This window comes from Trachymyrmex cornetzi, unplaced genomic scaffold, assembly GCF_001594075.2.
Source record: "Trachymyrmex cornetzi isolate Tcor2-1 unplaced genomic scaffold, Tcor1.1 scaffold748, whole genome shotgun sequence".
Lineage (NCBI taxonomy): Eukaryota > Metazoa > Arthropoda > Insecta > Hymenoptera > Formicidae > Trachymyrmex > Trachymyrmex cornetzi.
This window is the reverse complement of record NW_017300079.1, coordinates 1,019,814-1,041,233: the sequence shown is the minus strand read 5'-3', so window position 1 is coordinate 1,041,233 and position 21,420 is coordinate 1,019,814. Positions and strand designations below refer to the sequence as shown.

Genomic DNA, 21,420 nt, shown 5'->3' with positions numbered 1-21,420 from the left:
TAAACTAGCAGTGTTACAAAATGAATGTAATTTTTTTGTAATTTTTTTTTTTGACAAAGTCGGCCACATAAAGCCAAATAATATTTTATCTCTCTAATGTCTGTGGCACAATATGAATATATCGACGATACATTTATAAAATCCTCATCTAGATTTTATTTCATTAAACGAGTAATTTATTTCACTGGTTGACTAGACTTTTACGGTGTTCATTCGTAATTGTAATTTATTATACAAATCTTACTAAAAAAGTATTTCTTGTCACCGCTATAAAAATGGACAGACTTAGCGTACAGAGTACATAAATCGTACAAAAGAAATGTGACATCTATTGTAAGAATGGTATAAAGCGATCATTCTTTCATACTGCCTGTTATAATAAAAAAACAAATCTTTATCTATTAGTACATTACCCATTCTGCTGATACATTCTCACAATAGCTTCTAATTTCTTTATTGAATTGAACAAACTTTTGAAGTTTCAAGAGAATCATCCATCGCCGCCGCACGTCTTCTAATACCTTCCAGATATACTTCACGATTGAAAAGTCCAGCACCGAGCGGAATTCTAAAAATAAATAGCAGCATATATAGATTGTATCTAATACATACAAAAGGATTCAAGCTGTATGACCATCTCTTCAAACGTCAATAAATAACAGACACGTACGTATCGATACCCGGCCTCAATGTGGTTTTAAAGACTCCCCAGACTGGCTTGTGATCCGACGTGCACATACTTGGAACAGAATCATATATCAAGCACTCAATAACCCCATCTTTAGAACTAGAAATCTCGTGGCTAACGCGTCTAATATATCCTCTGGTGTGACCTTTCCCTCTGAAAAGAATCCTGTCAGTGTACGCGGGAGTGCGTTGCTTGCTGCTAGAATCGAAATTCTGCGTTCCCGGATCGTATTTGTAGGTGGGAGGAAACATAATTGGAGCTTCTTCGAAACCGCGCAACACTGCGCCTTCGTTTAGGATATTTTTCAACTGATCTTTGCGCATGTTTATCGGTGATTCTTGTGGAAAACATGTATTTGTGATCCATTGAATCACCTCCTCTCTCGGTTGAGCTAGACGGAAGTTTAAATCACCGCACCAAAACACGCAATCAAAATTTTGAGTTACATCTATAAAAAATAAACGATATATATTTATTACATACAATGTATAAAACTATTAAAGCTTTAACGTTTAGCATTAATACCTTTGCTTTTGTGCCGGATAGGTAGCTCTTTAGGTAGATCAAGATTTCTGACGATTCTCTTTATATCGTTGACCCGTTCTTTTACCTTGTCTTGATGTGCGGTCAAATGAGCGGTAACAAAGAGAAAGCTAGTGCCAAATATCATGAGAGCTATAGCCACTGCGCCTTTCGTTCTGAATGCTGTTCCAGTTCTCGTTGAAAAGTTATCCTCCTCCGGAATAGAGCAGAACCAAATCAAGTCCCGTCTTATAAATAATGCGAGGTGAAGTGTACCGAGATTACTGCTAGTTAGTAGCACGTGCGAAGGACCGACAGTTTCTTGCAGAGCTGCCTCCCACTCATGTCGTTCGGAACATGACTCTTGTGTTCCTATAGCTAACAAATCGGGAACAGTCTCTATGTCGGATGGCAACATAAAATCGTTCAATTCCTTTGGCGGAGTCTGACCATTCATGTTCCACGTGCCGATAAAAATTTTTAATTCTCGATTAGGCAATACTTTCTCAAGTTCCACTGGTCCGAGTAAGGAATTGGCGGCGATTCTTCCATGAAGAAAATTCCTACAAAATTCAATTATTTTTAGCCATCGGATAATGATCATTTCAGATAATTTTCTGAAGAAACATATACCTTTCCCGTGCTTTCTGAGTAGGAATTAAATTAAGTACTTGTGCAGCAAGTAATGACTGCTTTGCCAAGCTATCCATAGACGCTCCTGTCGTTTGACGAAAGTAACGATTCTTTTTAGACAGAGCATCATGGGACGTTGAACGTGGCTTATGCTGGATCGGTGCACTTTTAATAGAATCTGGACTAGAATGTCTCATAGAGCTTGTAGGTGAGTCTACGATCAAGTTATCCGCAGATCTCCTATGAAGCAATCTACGACGTAATTGTCCTGATATACTCGGCGATAGCGATCCGGAGGAAGAATATTCACCTGAAACAGTTTAAAATTATACATTACGCGTGAGATTCTATTAATGGAAATTGTGCGTTGTAATTGCGCAAAAGAATCATCCATTACATTTCGAAAGCAAAAAATATACACAGAACATATATACTGATGGAGCAAATACATTTTGTGCCTAAAAATTTATCTGCATAACAGATTATAGCATTCCGTTGTAATGAAACTAAATTGTTTCAATTGCCGCCTACTGCAGTCTTGGCACGTGCAGATTCGTAATACGATGAAATTAGATAAGATTTGTTATCATTTGACTAGATATAAATATCTTGAACTCGTCTTTTGAAATTAAACATATATATGTTTATGTACATCAGTAAAACCATTTAATTATTTGATTAATATATTTGGAAAAAGAACAGCGCCAATTGTTACTTGAATTTAAATCAAGCAATTTATCAAATTGGCTTTAAGTAGTAGTACTGTACTTGTTCTAAATCTAACATAAGTAGCCTATATTTAACTTAAACAACTATATAAAACCTACATACAATCACCCTATAAAATATATAAGTATGTACACATACTTCCTAGTAATCTAAGTTAATTAGGAAAAGATAAAGATACGTAACATACAAAAAAAAAACAATTATAGCTGCGCACGAACAACATCACAGCATTAAATGTATTATGTTTCTAATCTAATCCAGACATAAAATAATTGTATATACGGTTTCTTAATAGAACTAAAGTATGCAGAATACACGTTGCCAATTAAATAATTTTTTATAATGCTGAAGAAAAGAATTCAATAGTTTGTAAGAACAAAATGTATAAAATACTAGCAAAAACAGAAAGAATTATACATTTTAAGCACCGTATAAATTTCGTATATCATTTTGTACCTTTTTTCTCTGGTTTTTTGCAATCAGTATTATGATACTGAACCATACTGTAAACATCTGTAGGATTGTATAACTGCCGTTCCATTTCCAGGAAGAAATAAGTGATATATTTTCCCTTTGTAAAGTACTCATCCTTAAAGTATTTTTGAGTTTTCTCAAACTCAATCAGATGTTCATTTTCATCTTCTGAAGAATCTTCGAACGAATCTTCCGTTGAGTCTGCAGAGAAGTCACTATCTTCACTACTCTCTTGAGAAATCACCTTTGTTTCCTTTACTAAAAATTTACGCGTACCGCTCGTAATGTTAGCATTGTTAAGAGATTGTAATATTGCGTTTTTAGAGTCAGAACTGTAACTTTTCGTTCCATTATCGTGATGCGCCTTCCCAATATCTCCTAGAGATAACTCTGGATAACGAGAATTTACTGTATCGTTATCTTGATTTAGAAAAGTAATTTTTGTATTCATATGTCTGTCCGATCCTAATTTATAATCCAGCTGCTTATTTTTTGTAACGTTCTGATGATTCTTTTCATTTATGTCATCATCTACATTAGGAAACCTGAAACTTTCACTTTTTATAATATCTACGTTTTTACAATTTTCTGATAAATTCTTATCAATATGCGTTTCTTTTCCAGACGAACTATTTCTTGAAACTGTTACACGAATTTCACTGTCAACAGCTTTTGCAATTTTTTGATCAGAACTACAAGATGCACCTCCCATATGATCAGTTTGCCTATCGTCAAATACTTGTTTCTGCTTATTATGGAAATCTGACTGTTCTAACTCGTTTTTCTTCTTAAATATGCCACGTAACTTGTTAAGGAAACTTTTCCTTCTCTTTTTGTTCGACATTTTCGGTAGATTACTCATATTCTCATTGATCAAGAAAAACACATGCACGTATCTCTCAAAGATAAACTTTACTAACTCCACGTCAACTGGAAGCATTATCTATGCCATGTATAGTGAATATACGCTTGAGAATGTAAAAGATGGAGGGGATGTTCAAGGTTACTTGAGCATCATCAAATCACATTGCAAAATACGCATAGGAAAATAGGAGTCATTTAGTTGAAATTAGATATGAGGTAACCAAAGATTTTTTTTCTCTTTTCCCTCCACATTATTGTAGAATAAATTAACATTATTCTCAATGCTTACTATTTCGTTAGTGCTGATTTACTTGCTTGCCATAACGCCACCTTCTTAAAGAGTTGTTTAAATTTGTGTTAAAAAACTTCGTCCATTATATGTGTGTGTGTGTGTGTGTGTGTGTGTGTGTGTGTGTGCGCGCGCGCGCGCGTGTGTGTATGAATATAGGATGTCTCCTAATTATTAAAACAGTGCTCATGTGTCTAAGATATTTTAAAGAATTCTTTATCAAATATATTAAAGATGTTTCTTTAAAAAATCTTAAAGATGTCTTATGCGTCGATTTTAGACATTCTGCTTATTGAGTAACTAAAAAACTTACAAAAATTACAAAAAATAGAGGACTAATTTTTAACATTTCTATATTGTTTTATCTATAAAATAGTATATAATTAATAATTGTGCGCGGCAAAATGGACGAAGTTCGTTAACATACTTGACGTGTCCTAAACGATTCACCCAAATTTTTGTGTTAATTTAACACAAGATTTTATAATGTAACACAGATATTGTGTTAAACATTAACACAAAAAATGTAACAATTAACACTTTCATACAATTTGAAAAGAAAAATTGTGAACGTATCTTTCTTCAGTAAAATTAATATTTATAATGTGTTAAATTAACACATACATTCATCTTTTATTCATTAGAATAAAACTTTAATTTAAAATACATTTTAAACTGTATTATAAAGTTAGAATGTACGTTTTAAAACTATATTATTTTTATGTTATTTGTCTACTTACTCAAAAATGATTTAACACTAAGAAAAGTGTCAAACATCAAAATAACATAAAATATTCAAATAACACAATCACATTATGTCAAATCAACACTCAGGTATATTAAAAATACAACACAAAGAAACAAGAACCGATTTTAATACAAGTACAGAATGGTTTTTACTGTGTACACAGTTAGAAAATTTGTGTTAAATTTAACACATTTTACATGCCCCAAACAGTCCATTCAAATGTCCACTTTTTATGTTAATTTAACACGAGATAAATATGTTAGAAAGCGACACAAATATTATGTAAAAAAATTAACACAAAAAAATAATAGTGATACAATTTGTAAGCAAACTGTAGGAAACATGTTTTTTTCAATAAAATTAACATGTACAATATGTTAAATTAACATGTAATTTATATTAAAATTTACGTTTTAAAACAATTTTATGTTATTCGTTCACTTACTCATAAATTGTGTTATTTTAACACTAAGAAATGTTAAATATCAATTTAACACAAAATATTTAAACCTAATCACATGCGTCAAAAATTCAACCAAAAATTTTAACAAGGATTTGAGTGGACCGTTTTCAACACAAATATAAAAAATTGTTTACCATATAGTACACAAATTTCATACCTAAATCAGTAATATTCAAGTGTTGTGATACATTTGTGAAGCTTACCTTCTATATAAGTAGTAGGACGCTGTTCCTTTCCCATTGCTACATTACTCCTTCTGACTACAGTCTCTTGAATTGCTTGAGCCTGATCCTTGGCCTGATCGTTTGCAACATGCATTTCTTCCTCCTCAACTGGTACGTCCGTTTCATGATCCACATTGATGGAAGCTACCTCGGATTTGACCGAGGTATGACTCAACGTCATCGGGGAAAGTCTGCTAATGGTTAAGCTCTGGGGTGGTGTTCTGCTACGTTCAGTCATAGCACAGCACAGGGACAGTTTGGTGCTAGTTTGAGATCCATGCTGCGAGCTCTCTATCTTGGAGTTTCTATTTGAATCCCCGTCTTTGTACGAGGACTCCAAGCAGCCGACCTTGGTCTTTTTATTCATGAGCATGCGACAGAGGGACTTTTTCTTCTGTTTTGATTTTGGAGAAACCTCTGCCTTATTTGAAACGCTAGAGACGTTATTTCCCTCACTCTGATCCATAATACTCGCAGCATTTAACACGAGATCACTGATTATATCCTTTTATATTATCCCTCTCCGTAATCGCTCGTTAAATTACATCATCAATTTTTATACGTCTCTAATTATAGCTAAAAAAAATTCTCTTATCATAGTCGCAGGATGCGTTGAAATATATCATAGAAAAACTCTCAAAAATATTCTTTCTATATTTCAAATTATGGATAAGCTCTTAACGAATAGAAAATTATATAATTTACAAGTAATCATTTCCGTTTGCAGCCATACAAAGTGAAGTACATCCAATATACAAAATGTCTCAAATCTCAATAGCATTCAAGCATGTCGTTCGTGTGCCGCTTTGCACTTGATTATCAAACCATATATAATAATATCTAAATTCTGCGGGATCAATTGCGTAACGCGTTACAACGTGTCCTGTAAGTATTCATGAACTATAATACCCTTTTCGATATCAATTCAGTTCCCTATTGATTCGAACGTTCAGTCATGTGGGAGGATATCCAATGGTGATATACCGCAAGTTGACATATCGCATTTGGGGTATCGACGAGTGATACTTTTGGCATTTGAACATTTGGACTAGAACAGATGACTAGAATCGGGTCGGCTAAATGTGCAGCCGAGCAAGACTCGAGTACGACGTACTCCATGCGGATCTGTACGTTCTCTCCACCGACGCGTTTCCCCTTTTTTCCTTCACGAGCTACGTCGAGCAACTGCGTCGTTTTTCATTCAACATCACGATCATCACGATCGCCTAATCAAACTTATGAAATCTCGGGCGTCCTCGTCGCCGCGTTTCACATTAGTCTAATTAATTGACTTGACACCCGAAACACTACTGTGTCTCCTGATCTCTGCGTCCTCACGGTCCATCTCGGTCAGATAAGAACGGTCGAACCAACGCGCATTGATTTATTAGTTTAGCTGACCACCGGTGCGTTCACGAGACTCGGATCGCGGACTTGCGGTCAGACCAGAAGCGTCAACACGTCATTCACGCGTTGAAATAACAAACCATTGAGGCGCGAGACTCGATCGAATGTGGGCACCCGGACCTCGGCCTCCATCCCCGTAACGGCGACGATGCGTCGGGCACATTGCGCGATCAGAAGTCGTGCTGAGTTGGTTGAGCACTCATTTCTCCCTTTTTTCCCGTTCTTCCTTCATCTTATCTATTTCCCTGGAAGAGTAAACGAGGCTCACAGTGCTCGCAATTCGCATTCGCGCCTCGCAATGCCCGCATACACCGTACGCACGCATACACAGCACTGCACAACCAACACGGCACCGACTACCGACAGTAGTGACAGCACTGACTAGCGCAACCGCAACCGTGAAACCGACTACGGCCGTTCGCAGCAGACGATGGAGAGGATGGCCCTGATAAAAAAAAAAGTTGATAGAGAACGAGCAAATATTCTATTTACATAAATATAAACAAAAAAATTCTATCATTTTAAATATGAAATCTGGTTCGCGAATTAACTAATTTGAATTAGATTTTAAATAGGAATCTTATAAAACCCGATAAAATACGATAGAATTCATATCCGATCAATCGTGATGCTCGCGAGATCAACGATAGAAAAGATAGAAAATTATATAAACTTATTGAAAACGATACAAACTGATAGAAATCCTATCATTCTTTATAAATTTTTTTTACCGGGATACGTCCATCGGATTAACGATCGATGAGTTTCGACGTCACAGGAAACGAAAAAGCCACCGTTTCCGAGACAAAATGCCGCGCATCATAGTTCTAGTCATGATGAAAAAAAATGTTCTCTTGCGCATTTTGGGTGTATTCATTCGGAACGACAACCCCTCACTAAGCTGCTCAAAGAATTCTCATCTGATTGGTCCATATTTTAGAATCTAATAGAAATTAGAATATACCAATCAAATGAAAGAGCTCACTGTCGCTCAGTTGTTTCTCTGCAACCAATCAGAAAACAGGATTCCGATGGATTTTGCTTCGTATCATCGGAATCCTGTTTTCTGATTGGTTGTAGAGCGTTGTACGACGCAAATCACATGCAGGGTGAATCCAGCATAGGATTCTACTCAAAGGGAGAGAATGGCAAACTGCATCATGTGACTCGTCTCCTCTGATTGGACGTGGGCATCAAAGCTCCTAGGCATGGAAGAGATTGGAGAAAACTGGTCGCGTGATCCCCGTCCTGATTGAACGCGGGCAATCACGTGATGCAATTTGTCACTCTCCCTTGGAAAAAAGTCACTAGATTTTTAAAGTACCGCAAACTCGCATCCATTTTGACGCAAACGCGGCAATTTCAAATTTATGCATTTGTATATACGTACATACTTTATTTTGGAAAATAAATGTGTCAAGTACGTAAATAAATATTTTTTAATTGTAATTAGTTTATTTATGACCAAAATTATATATATATATGCTTAATTTATGAATTATTTAGTTTAATACAGGTTTATTTGTCGTAGAGAAGTTCAGTGCATGAAAGTGCACGAAGGGACAAGTAAGTACACAGTTTAAAAGATGAACCACCAACCACCATGCTTGAAATCGTGTACTATGTGCACTTCGGCCATTTTGCAGCGACAATTCTGAAATCATTCGCGGTACACACTCGGGAAATCTAGTGACTTTACTTTTCAGGCTCTCCAGTCGCGACGCGTCGGCTTGCTTGAGAAACAAAAACGTGATTCGTGCCGCCACCGCTAGATGTCAGACCGGCGCGTGACGGTCTGGCTCGCTGTATGGATGGCCACCATTGTTGAAATACTGATTTGGTTGATGCCCCGACAATTTTGGGGCTGAAAATCGTAAAATCGTCCGTGGCGATAGGGTTTCGTTGCGGTAGGTGCATGAAAGTCTTGTTGCGTTCGCGGCTGTGCGTATGTGTCTTTTCCGCCGTTCCACAATCCATTTCTATGCCGAGTGATCGGGGCCGACGACGATCGGTCCACGCACCTTTCGGGCCTTCCTTCGTCGTGTGATCATTGTCGACAACGTTGGCGTCTCGGTGGTAGTGCGGTGACGAGATTCCGTTGTTGGATCGGGGAAACGCAAGTGAATATTATATTGTGCGCCCGCGCGATAATCGCGCGAAGGGCCAAGGGGGCCAAGGGGAGCAGAGGCGGATCGCGCCGCTCCGCGCCACGGCGTTCCGTTCCGGCGCGCTCTCCTCTCTCTCTCTCTCACTCTCTCTCTCTCACTCTCTCTCCGTGTGTGCGTCCTTGTGTCGGTACTCGGTTGTGTGGTTTTTCGCTGGCGCGATCGGCGCGCAACTCCGTACCGTACACACCGGATCGCGTTTACGATCTGTGCGCTCGTGTGACTCGTGTCAGTGCGATCAACGTCAAAACGTGCGTATCATTCCGTGTGGCTCCGTTTTTTTTTCTCCTTCCCGCTCGTCAGATTTATTCCTTCTTTCCCCACCTACCGCCGTAATCACCGTCGTAATCGTCGTCGTTGCCGCCGGTGGGCAATACGACGCCGTGTGTAACGTACGTGCGTTACATTCATCTTTCGCGCATCGTGTATGCTGCGTGCGTGCGTGCGTGCGTGCGTATGTGGGTGCGTACATGTGTGTGTGTGTGTGTATACTGTGTGTGCGTCTGATACGTGGATTCGCTGTTGCTGCTATTACCGCTGCCAGTTTATTCCGTCTTGTCGCTGTGATTTACCCGGTGACTACTCGCGGTATACATATATATACTCGCGGCGGTTATCGTGCTCCGTCGTGCACGCCTCGGTCAGCGGTGACACGCGGCGATGCTCCTTCAAAAACGTTCGTCGGCACGGAGTGCGTGGACCACGGGTGCCTCCTTCCTGCGTCTCCCCCTCTTTTTCTCTCTCTCCTTTGTCTGTCTCTTCTCCCTCCTCCCTCTCTCTCTCTCTCTCTCTCTCTCTCTCTCTCTCGCTCTTTCTCTCTCGCCCTCGTTCATGACACGTCTTACCCGCGCGTGCATAGGTGTCCGCACGACACGCTATCGATGTGTACGGCCGCGCGAGGGTACAGTACGTGCATCTGCACGGTAAATGTACGGGATAAACGTGTTCGGCACCACTGTCGTCGCTCTATAGCCTTTCGTGTATGCACGCTGTATATACTCCGTTCTTTCTACTCCGTTTCTCTTTCTACCCTGTAAACGGCGCGTGTAAGTAAACGCGCGGTGCGTGTCATCGGGATCGCGAGCCGATTCTCGGAGCAGCGACTTCAGAGCATGTGATACCGGGCTGATCGTATTATGCGTACAGCACAGATCGTTCGTTTTAGCAACGTTGCAGCAATGTTGCAATGCAAGCTTTCGCGCTGTACGTCTCCTCTCGCGAATGTCACCACAATAGCGATATTGACGTCCGCGAGGACAACGATGACAACGTGGAACCCAGAGAGCTCGCAGCGGACCGTTAGGCACGATCGCCGTCGCGACATTTTCCGTTTTTGCGTAACCTCATCTTCTCGGTCCTCACCTCATTTTCTCCTTTTCCAAGCGTTAACGTTCCAGCGTTGATAATACGATCGCTACGTTGCTCCTTCACGAATGAATTCTATTTCGATGATTTGACGCATTTTTGCGATGTGATGGTACGATTTGGAAAAAAAGAAAATATTCGACAAAGTGGCAAATCGCAATGGACGCGTCGCGAAATGCGTTGGTCTTTCATCGTGGTTATGCTCGAAAGTGTACGAGCTGACTATTCGCCGATACACGTAGTGGATAATAGCTGTTTTGATAGTCGGTGTCAATGGGTCGTATGAATAAAAGCAAAGTGAATGTTCTTGACGGAAGGTGGAAGCGTGAGACCTGTGTGTCTGTGTGTGTATTTAATAGCGAATTCGGTTACTTGCACTATACCGAAAACTGCTGTTCGTGAAATTAGCATGATGAAGTTAAATGTGAAAGTATTTAGGTCCGATTACACCAACGTTACTTTGTTATACTTTGTTATACTTGCGTTAAGCAAGGCTTTAAACTCTCTTTTTCTCTTTTTAAAGCCGAGAGAAAAAGATAGAGAGGGAGAGAGTTTTAAGCCTCGCTTAAAGTCATGTTCAAAGTAATGTTAGTGCAATCAGGTTATAAACATCTTAAACAATTAAATACCCAGTAATAATATTATCACGTTATTTAACAGAATATACATGTATTATTTTATTGTCAAAGTTAATTATATTATGCTACTGCATTTAGATACTTTATATAAAGCAGGCTCTGATATGTATATAGCAAATTCGCACTAGAGCGCACTAATTGCATTAAAGCCGTTATTGTACATTGATTTAATTTGAATGAATATAAAAATGAAATTCAAATATTTTTAATTATAACGTATATATTTTACTCAGGGTTAAGTTGAAAAGTTAAAAGTTAAGCTAAAAGATTGTAAAGTTAATTAATTTTAATTTAACTTTACATTTTATCGGTCACTATTAACTTTTAATTTAACATTTTTGAAATTAACCTTTTTAGACCCAATGCCAGGGGATAATGAGTATATAATTTAGTAATCAACTTTACTAATTAAATTAGATATTTCATTATTTTACCAAATTTTATCTTAAATAGGTTAAATTTTCAAGTTAAATTAATCAGAGTAGGCTCTGATCTTATTTAATAATACAATAGAATGTATAGGGGATTTAATCTGCTTTTATAATTATATTAAACACATATCTTTTTAATCAATTTGTGAATGACAGCATCAGTGCTCACAACTAACTCTTCATCTTTTTTTTAGTTTTACGAATAAGAAAAAGATGGAGAGTAAGTTGAACCAAGATTAAAGTCAATCTATATTGGTAGAAACGGGCATCAGAGTGTCCAATCGAATTCGCTACAAGTAGTGCAAGTAACCAAATTCACATTAGAACAAAAGATTGAGACGAGAAAGCGTTATCCTGTTGCGTTTCTTTAACTTGTCCTATGGAATACTTGCTGCGTGCCTTGAAATATTTGCCTGGAGAGCGTAAATGGTCTAAATGTTTTGCTGCGTTTCATTCGAGCTGAATATTCTTTACCTGTACTTAGACTGCAAGCTGCTAAGTTGTGATCTGTTTTGTTTTGTCTCACATTGGCGAAAACACTTATTTTCTAAATAAAAATTTCAAACTCACTACACCGGCTACGATATTTTATTTGCCGCTTAAATTCCTGTATTCTTATGTCACATATATTAGCAGCTTGCTCAAATCAGCATTTGTAATATCGTGTAAATATTATGAAGAATTATAAGGTTTTTGTGAAAATTATATTGTTTTTTTTATTGCTGCATTTCTCTTGACTGCACTAGAACTTTTGTTAAATTTCAAACCTACATCTATTTCACTTCAAGTACAAAAAGTGTATATTAGTTTAGTTATAAAAACAGATCTATAGTTTAAAAGTTTTTGCGATATATCTAGATCAGTAAGAGAAATGTTTCTGTTATATGATTACAGAATCTCTACAAACGTCTAAACATATATCGCCAGAAGAAAAGTTTGATTAGTTTCTGGATATAGAGCGATATTACTACTATTGTCAGAGTACAAATGAGAGAAATAAAAGTAGTCCAGATCTACAGTATGGTGTGAGTTATCACGACTCTTCTATTGTTTCCTGCAATGGTAAAATATAATTATTGTGCTATTATTTTGTATATGCCTTTTTGTATGTTTTACTCTGTATACGGTTTTTAATCACGACCAAAACGATCATAAAATTAAATATTTCTATATTACAATGTAAATTACAGCGTCATTTATTTCTAATTGTAAAATAAATTCTGATACCAATATTGTTGTCTATCGATCTATTGCTTCCTGACATTTCAAATTATACCAGCATGTGCCATTTCGCCTCATAACGCAATAAAATTTGTGGTAAATGTAAATTACGATAAATTTTTTGTTTCTAGGACTACACATATTTGACGTTGCGCCACAATGGGCGCTACCAAACAATTTTATGCAGTGGATTGATCTGCAAACATTGGTAGCACATAATACCACGCAGAATATAGATGACTTGTATCATAAAACAAAAAATACCACGGAATCTATTAATTTAAACTTGATATATGCTACAAAGTTATTACCAACGGCACGACACGATGATAGGATAGTGAATTCTAATGTACTGATTGGTACAGTTAATGAATCACTATCCATAAAAACGGGAAACCTGCAGGAGGAACGAAAGAATAGGCTAGCTAGCTGCCAGAAGGATTCCGGTGAGGAAACAGACTCTAATTCGCTAAATATCAGTAAAACAACGGAGCTTACGTATTCGTTCACAAAAGATAAAACCAAAGTTTCATCTGAATCGCAGAGAGAAATTTGTTACGACGCAAATATTGGTCTGTTTAGTTGTGTGTCAAAACATTCGATCGACACGCAAAATATTGTCGGATTTAAAGTGACATCGGATAATATTCAGCACGGTAAAGAAGCTTGCGACTCTAATTGCACCACTTCTGTAGCAGATAATGAGCCACTTAATTTAGTAATAAATTCAAAAAAATGTTTGCAATGCAGTCATACTTATAGTGAGACGAAAAATCAACTCTGCAATTGTCCACATTCGTCAGGTGTCGATAAAGAGACACTTTCAGTAGATGATGCCATTTTAAGACAATTAAATCATTCCCCTAATGTACAAAGTTTTTATAATGTAAAGTACAAGAAAGTAGATTATGGTTTATTGAAGCTTTCTGATTTAAATGAATTGTCATGTAACTCGGAAAAAGGCGAAGAATTACTGAAAACTATCGGTAAATTGCATGCTGATAGTGATAAAGTAAATGGAACGGTTATAACAAACAATAATTTGAAGCAAGAGAGTGTGTATCTGGACAAATACATCACGCATATATTATCATCACGCTTAAGTGATTGTAAATCGAAATCATTATCTTGGACACATTTACAGTTGAATGTCAAATGTAATAATATTAAGAAAGAATGCTGTAGTGAAGAAGAGGCACACAAGTCAGAAAATATCGATCTAGTGACTGCCTGCAACCCGAGATTAAGCAATTGGGCGTGTTTCGAAATGTCAGGACAGTATCCAGGTCATAGCCGACCACCGGTTGGCACACCTCCACCACAAACTGTCTGGAACCATCTGATGCCGCCGGGTCAAGGTAATTTTAAATTACAGGTATTTAATGCGATATTTTTCAACATCATAATAAATTAATCGCGATGATTGTACTTCCAGCTCTCAATATCCATCCGACGTTGTCTGGTGCCTCATTGGGAACAGCCGGGTTCTACACACATCCATCCATAGCGCGAGCGTCCCATCTACCGTCGCAACTCACTCCACAACTTGCTCACACACAAGCACCACCGACATGGCATACACCCACGGTTCCCTCGAAGAGCGTCACACCGGCGAACACGCCGGGCAATCCCCTGTTCAGTTTACAAATGTTAGTGGACAATCGGCAAAATCAAAATCAATATAGAAGTTCGCCTGGCTCCCAAAATACCTTAGATCTTTCGTCTACATCGGAGATTATGGCGGAGAATTACTCTCGGATACCTCAGGATATTCCCATCAGCTTGACTGCGAGAAATGTGGATAAGGGTAATCGAAACGGAAACATAATTTCACCACCCATACCGCTTAACGGAGAGACTTCGTCAGATAGCGGAATCAGCTCGTCTGTACCGACGCCAAACTCGGTCAGCGAACCAGTTTCACTATCGACGAAGGAGATGACCACTCCTAAGATAACGGTGAAAAACTTTGAAAGTAATCTAAAGGGAGTCGCCAATCTTCATGATAAGATTAAAGAAATGAATGTAGATAATTTTACGCAGAAAGTGATAAATTTGCCGCCTAGTGTAACGATAGAGAGGGTGGTTACGGAAAAAAAGGAGTCTGAAGTTTCGAAAGCTAAGGATACGTTGAGTGTTATCGCGCAAGTGCCAAGGAATGTTTTACCTGTTATAGTCAATCTTACATCCAAAATGGAGAAAGACGTTACGGACAGCCCTAAGCGAGAATCCTCTTCTGAGAGGGACAAGAAACATGAGGAGACAAGTGTGAGATCACCTAAGAATTTGCCGAAGAGGGGCAAAAAAGGTGTTGATTCTTTGTTAGAGAAATTGGAAGGAGGGAATAAGAAACTTGGGAATACTGAGAATATCGGTTCAGTAATCGTGATGCCGATAGAGGAAAAGGACACGTCCAGCGTTAAAAGTATGTCGCCGGAAAGACAGAAGTCTAAATCGCCGACTCGGGAGGACGAAGTAGTGTCGCCGGCTTTCAGCAACGATGACTCGAATGATAACACCAAGCAACGTAGGAAACGAAAACTGGAGAAACCTGTGAGACTGAGCAAGGATTCGAAAACAGAGGTTGAGGACATGGAACTTGAGCCCACAGAACCTACGGAACCGAGGACTATTGACCCGTTGTTGGAAGAGACGACTAGTTCTACATTGGCAGCCGATATCAAGACGACAGAGGAGCAGATCACCAGAGAAGCGGAGGAAAGAATATCAAATAAAGCAGTAATAGACGAAATTACGGAGGAAAGATTAGAGGAAAGTCAACCGGTTCGAAGACGGAGTAATAGCGAGGATACTACGACTAGTAACTTGATATCGACAAATCAGAGGACACGAAGAAAATCCAGTGAGGACGCATCGTCCGAGTTCCCGAAGATAATGAGCCCAAAGGATATGAGTAATACGACAACGGCAACAAATCCTTTCGTCGAGGTTGAGTCGGAACTAGCAAAAATGTTTGCTGGAATCGTGGAAGCGGATCCGGAAGTCAAAAATGAAGAATTAAAAGTAGAACTCGCAAACGCGCAAATCCAAGGTGACAATGCCGCTGTGAAATTCGAAGGTCTCGAAAATAGTATACTACCGATAACAGATTCTCAAAACGTTCAGAGCAATCCCATTGATGTTTCTTCTACGGTGGACACAAAACTGTCGGGGAAAAGAGGTAAGAAGGGCAAAATGCAGGGTGGAAAGAGAAAAATCTCCAGGTCGACGGAGAACATTTTTGGTACGACAGACGATTCTCCGAAGGAGGTGAAGAAGAGACGGATGTCCAAAGGCTTGAAGAAGCAGGATCAAGCTTCAAAGAAAACAAAGAAAAACACAAAAATTGATGGTCTGAGGGAGATGGCGTACGATTCTGGTTCGAACGCGAGTTCGATTAGGTCCCGAGGACCAGTGGTTCACGTGGAGGGGCCAAGGGACAGTCCATTGAGTATCCAAGTGGTTAATGCACCCCGGGAAGAAGAGGAGGAAAAGAGCAAAGAGAAACGGAAAAGCGTCGGCAACGGGAACGGAGGCCGAAGCAAGAGGCTTAGTCATCAAAACGATTTAGATTACAGAGGTACGCCTGTGAGATGAAAAATCATTTCTATAGGTGTTCATTTTTAGAACGAGATTTAATTTATCGCTCATCTTTGTTATCTACAGGTAAAGTCAGCAGAGCAGGTCTCTTCAGTTCAACATTATCCTCGCGATACGACGCACACACTACGGATTCAACCTGGATCTGCGTATTTTGTAAACAGGGTCCTCATTCTGTTATACCTGGCGATTCGTCCAGGCCGCATCCGAATTTGGCCGGACCGCATATCGCGACTGGAACTTATACGGTAAATATATATTCTATCTGAATGATTTAATGCTTCAAGTAACTCGATATATTTAATTTGAGGCAAGTAAACATTCTAAATTCTTGTATTTGATGAACTCTATTTTTAAACTGGTTCTATATTAATCGCATCGTAACGTCATGAGCTTGTTACAAACGTTGTGGTCCAATCTAGCGTCAAGCTAGCGACTCTACAGCAATGCTGCGATACGATTAGTGCAGAAGCAGTTTTAGAAGCGAGTAATTATATGTATTAACATTGCGAATAATATGGTAAACGCCTGTGACAGGTTCCAGCTGGCGTGTTAAGTGACTTATTTGGTCCATATTTAATTGGCAAAGAGCGATTAGAGGATGGCATTTTATCGGCCGATGAACAGGAAATTACGACAGAACAGAAGAAAGGCGGTAAGAACAAGAGAAGCTTGAGGTACGCTGGTCTAGCCGACCAGTTCTCCGCAAAAATGGGCAAGAAGAAGCGAAATTCCGTTGAAAGTAACACAAACGCCATTTTTACGGGTATGACTCTGCATCCCGGCGGGGAGGAACAACGATGGGAGGTGTGGCTTCACGAGCAATGCGCGGTTTGGGCAGCCGGGGTATATATGGCAGGTAAGTCATTAGAATGATGGAAGTGGAAAGACAAGAAAAACGGTGGAATTGTATAGTTTGAAAGTAATATGTAATATGAAAATTCGGATTGTGTTTGGCAGGTGGTAGAGTAACAGGATTGCAAGAGGCTGTGTGGGACGCCGCTAAATCAGTATGTGACTCCTGCGGCTTGACAGGCGCGAATATCGGTTGCGTGAAACGTGGTTGTAAAGCTGTCTCGCATTATCCATGCGCGCTGACGAAAGGCTGGCACCTCGACATAAATCAGTACATACCTAAGTGTAATCTTCATCGAGTTACGTGAAACTCCGGTGAGTTTATGAGCATAGGCTAATATGGAAGTAGATTGTATTTACATTATATCACACTAAGATCCGGCTTTAATTAGATGCACCGAATAATGGGCAATAATGTAAGAACTTAAGTAATATAAATCCGTTTATGACTGAAGATAGCCTTACTAGTTGGTAAGGTATGTTCTAGTTAATAAAGGAGCAAAACATCCTCATACGATAAAACCAGTCTATATGTAACATAACGAAGTTACATCGCAAATCGGAATTTATAGGGAAAAGAGTAATCGATGTAACACCATAAATAGATCAAATTTAAAATATTAAAATATAATATATTGTTTGTTGATTTAGAGTATTCTATTTTTTCTGTTCTAATACATATAAATCGACTTTCTTATTTGACGATGAATTGGGATCGTGCGATCATAAGATGTTTTGTGATTGCTCCTTGTATTATTTTACGCGTATCTGGAACATGAAAGTATACGTATGAAAATGTGAAAACAATTATACTCTAATTTTCCAGATATCAAGTTTAGGATCAATATGCTCGGGAAAAATATCTTCCAATGTACAAGATGTTTAAATGAAAATGCTATTAAAAAATTATTTCTGAGAATTATTAAAAAGAAAAAAGATAAATGAAACTTTTTTGGCCTATGTGGCCTTGAATAGTGGCCTTTTCGACTTAATATAAAGGCAAGATATAAATTGCAAAATTTTTTTAAATTTTGAATTTATAGAATAACTCACAATATCGCTATTGAAGAACAATGATGAAAAAATTAAGATATTTGCTTTTTTTACTCATGTTTGTAAAAATCTAAAGATATTATAGATTTTCTTAACAACATCATGTACGCAGGAATATGCAAACAGGGCATATTGTATTTAATGCTGTCAAATTTGAAATCTGTAAAATTGTGGCAGCCAAAATCGGATGCATATAAATATAGTAAGACGAATAAGTCAGTATCACAAGCGAAAATTGAATATTCTCTTTTCTTTTTCGCGAAAATTGAGCACGGACATGTAAAACAAGTGTTCTCTCATGAATATAAAAAAAAAGAACTTTGTTGCTACATGTTTTATTTTTTTTTTTTATTTGTGTTGCTACATGAATTATTAACTCACTCACAGCTATGTACACGATCCACATAAAATCTACATTTTTATTACATTTTGATATTAATATATTTTTGTAGCTGCTTTTCATGTAAATTTTTATTTGATTTTGCGTGTCGTAAACGGGTTGACAATTTCGTAAAGAGAAATATTTTTATACTCGCATCGAGCGAGATTAAAATGAGAACACTTGTAAGACTTTAGTATCGCTGTATCTAATATAATGTAACAAAGAACACATCACATTACATTCAGTGATACATTTTATATGGCGTCATATTTACTGTCACTTTATCATATTTAATATATCTGTACGGTCGTGAAACCGGTTCATATCCAATGTCTCGCATACGGTTTATTGTTAGCGATTAAATTAATAGTTATGGCATTATCACGAAATTTGTATTAATTGCTGATTTATATATATATATATATATATTTTATATTAATTTTTTTCATATTAATACGAAAATTTATTATCGCTATCTTTGCTGTCATTATCGTCATCATCGTTCTCATTGTATTTTATAAGTGTAAAAGAGGCAAATTTTCGCTACGACAAATGTAATAATATTAACAGGTGATTCTCTTACTACATCAGGGAGAATTAGCAAAGATCAAGAAAATTGTATAATAATAATATTACATAGAAAAATACGATGTATATATAATATTAGTTTGCGTAGAAAAAAGTATATACATATATGTATAATATATATATGTATTATGTGTGTGTATACATATATATGTATTGTCTGTGTATGTATGTATACACATCATATAAATTGAGTACATATTGAAAATAGCCGTCACGTCTCCCCACACAGCATAGAATACGATAAATTAGATGTAATCATTTTTAAATAGTAACTATGTATTCAGAGACGAAGTTATTGAGCGTAAAAAAAAAAGATTCTTTGTACATACATAGTGCATAGCGACAAATGTAAAAAAAAAAGATTATCTCCGAGAACATTTTATTTAGAAGCTTAAATCATGTTTTAAAAAAATAATAAAAAGAATAACAAGTTCACACTTCAGAAGAAAAGTATCGTAAAGCCTAATTTTCTTTTTTGTGAGACTTTTTCGAGACCATTTCGATACTCCTTGACAACAAGGTTGGTCTATATAAAACAGACGGATACAGCCAAAAAAAAAGTACCGCTTAGATGTAATAAGAGAGATATTGAAATGTAAACCAAACGCTTATAATCTACAATTGTGTATGAAAGGGAAACAACAAATTTTATCTTAGAAGGAGTAACTGTAATATTATTTGTGATACAAAGAAGCAAAGGAAGAAAGGAAGAAGATAAATTCTGAAGTGAAACGAACGATATATATATATGTATATATATACACATATGTATATATCTGTTCGTTTTTTTTGTCGCGCACACGGCTTTGCGTACACAGAGTTTGCGGCGTGCGTCCCCGTGTACAATAGAATTTTTGTAGTATGTCCGTAATATAGCGTTGTGTACATTGTCACTTAGGCTCGCCTTGTGGATAAGTAAAAGATCTAAGGGTAGTTACTGCATCATTGAGATATTGTAGAAAGATTCTCTAGGAACCTCTTGATGCATCTCTCGTTTCGTACGCAGAGCCGTGCTCGCCGTAGCGTTGAAGCATGCGTCTTTGTCGCGTTTATTATTATTATTATTATTATTTTGACGATTTGTATAAATGAGACGAACTTGCGACTTGTAAATTGCACGAGTGAGAGGCGTAGGTGTGAGGCGTCGAGACGAAACTGCGTCAAACACAGTGAAACCTGAATATCACGATGCCTAAGTAATTTGTATAAAAAAGAAAGAAAAAAGGAAAGACGAATCTGTAAAGTAAAACAAGAAACTCATGTATGTGGCCGTGAGAAAAAATAAAACGTGACAGCGACAGTCGCTGTATGGATTGGCAGCAGCAACGGGAAGTATCATCGTTATCGTTAGGGCGAGAACGAGATTAGGTATCTCTTATTCCTGATCTTCGTAACGTATACTTTAAGTCTAATTCGTTTTTTAGCGTTTATTATTTTTCTTTTTTCTCCTTAGCTTCTTTCGCTCCACTGTATCTCTCTTTCTCCATTCTTTTTTCTAGCTTTCGTCTGTTTAGTCTTTTTCTTTCTTGAGTCGGATAGATGTAATTCTTTTTTTTGTGACCTGGTTTAATGTGTAATAATTATTAAGAAAGATATTGGTTAAATCCTATTTAATAATACAGAATGGTGAAGAAATCGGCGAATTGTATTTGAAGATCAATACAATAATACGATTAAGAGAGAAAAAATATACATCTTTGTGTAATATAAATATAATAAATAATAAAACACGATATGTGCGCGCGCGTGCGCGCGTGTGTGTGTGTCAGCTACTGTAGATGAAGCTCTCCTAATCATAATCCCGACCGCTGCTGTACCATTCGTAATAACGAAACAATTTTTTATGACAATAAGGATAATTCGCATGAAGGAACGTTGTCTATTAATGTAAATTCTTTTATTGTAAATCAACAGAATACATGTGATTCTTATGGGCTCTGCGCGTAGTTTGTGCAATTCAAAAAATTCGCCGTATATTAACGTCAATGCTTTCTGATTCTAGTTCAAATTTCTTGCGCTTCCAGGGTATCGATCGTGTAACTTTTTCCCTGAGGCGGAAACGTGAAAAGTGACAATTTTTT

At 37.5% G+C, this 21,420-nt stretch overlaps 2 protein-coding genes across 5 annotated transcripts; one reads left to right on the top strand and one right to left on the bottom strand.

Moving 5' to 3' along the window:
- Positions 1-12: 12 nt before the first annotated feature.
- INPP5E (Inositol-3-phosphate synthase) lies at positions 13-7,349 on the bottom strand. 2 transcript variants are annotated; one of them, XM_018518389.1, is made up of 6 exons: positions 5,614-7,349; positions 3,029-3,247; positions 1,844-2,153; positions 1,214-1,773; positions 671-1,136; positions 13-568 (listed from the first exon to the last, which is right to left on the bottom strand). In XM_018518389.1, the coding sequence occupies exons 1-6, from the start codon at positions 6,098-6,100 to the stop codon at positions 454-456; spliced, it is 2,157 nt and encodes a 718-aa protein (XP_018373891.1). In that variant the 5' UTR covers positions 6,101-7,349; the 3' UTR covers positions 13-453. The 2 variants fall into 2 exon arrangements, with proteins under 2 accessions (XP_018373891.1, XP_018373890.1); XM_018518388.1 differs by lacking the exon at positions 3,029-3,247.
- Positions 7,350-8,857: 1,508 nt separating this feature from the next.
- LOC108768090 (uncharacterized protein CG5098) lies at positions 8,858-17,908 on the top strand. Of its 3 annotated transcripts, none has more exons than XM_018518367.1 (7): positions 8,858-8,948; positions 12,535-12,665; positions 12,993-14,219; positions 14,297-16,441; positions 16,528-16,709; positions 16,999-17,320; positions 17,422-17,908. In XM_018518367.1, exons 3-7 carry the CDS (start codon positions 13,043-13,045, stop codon positions 17,622-17,624), a joined length of 4,029 nt encoding a protein of 1,342 aa, XP_018373869.1. In that variant the 5' UTR covers positions 8,858-8,948; positions 12,535-12,665; positions 12,993-13,042; the 3' UTR covers positions 17,625-17,908. The 3 variants fall into 3 exon arrangements, with proteins under 3 accessions (XP_018373869.1, XP_018373868.1, XP_018373870.1); XM_018518366.1 differs by having other exon boundaries at positions 12,535-12,702; XM_018518368.1 differs by lacking the exon at positions 8,858-8,948 and adding an exon at positions 9,587-9,598 and having other exon boundaries at positions 12,535-12,702.
- The last annotated feature ends 3,512 nt before the right edge of the window (positions 17,909-21,420 follow it).

Excerpts from the sequence above, each read along its gene's own strand:
- LOC108768090 (XM_018518367.1), top strand. The coding sequence starts at position 13,043 with ATGCAGTGGATTGATCTGCAAACATTGGTAGCACATAATACCACGCAG. Across the intron at positions 16,442-16,527 it reads AAACGATTTAGATTACAGAG|GTAAAGTCAGCAGAGCAGGT; the intron begins GTACGCCTGTGA and ends TGTTATCTACAG. Across the intron at positions 17,321-17,421 it reads AGCCGGGGTATATATGGCAG|GTGGTAGAGTAACAGGATTG; the intron begins GTAAGTCATTAG and ends TGTGTTTGGCAG.
- INPP5E (XM_018518389.1), bottom strand. The coding sequence starts at position 6,100 with ATGGATCAGAGTGAGGGAAATAACGTCTCTAGCGTTTCAAATAAGGCA. Across the intron at positions 1,774-1,843 it reads ACTCAGAAAGCACGGGAAAG|GAATTTTCTTCATGGAAGAA; the intron begins GTATATGTTTCT and ends TGAATTTTGTAG. Across the intron at positions 569-670 it reads TTGAGGCCGGGTATCGATAC|AATTCCGCTCGGTGCTGGAC; the intron begins GTACGTGTCTGT and ends ATTTATTTTTAG.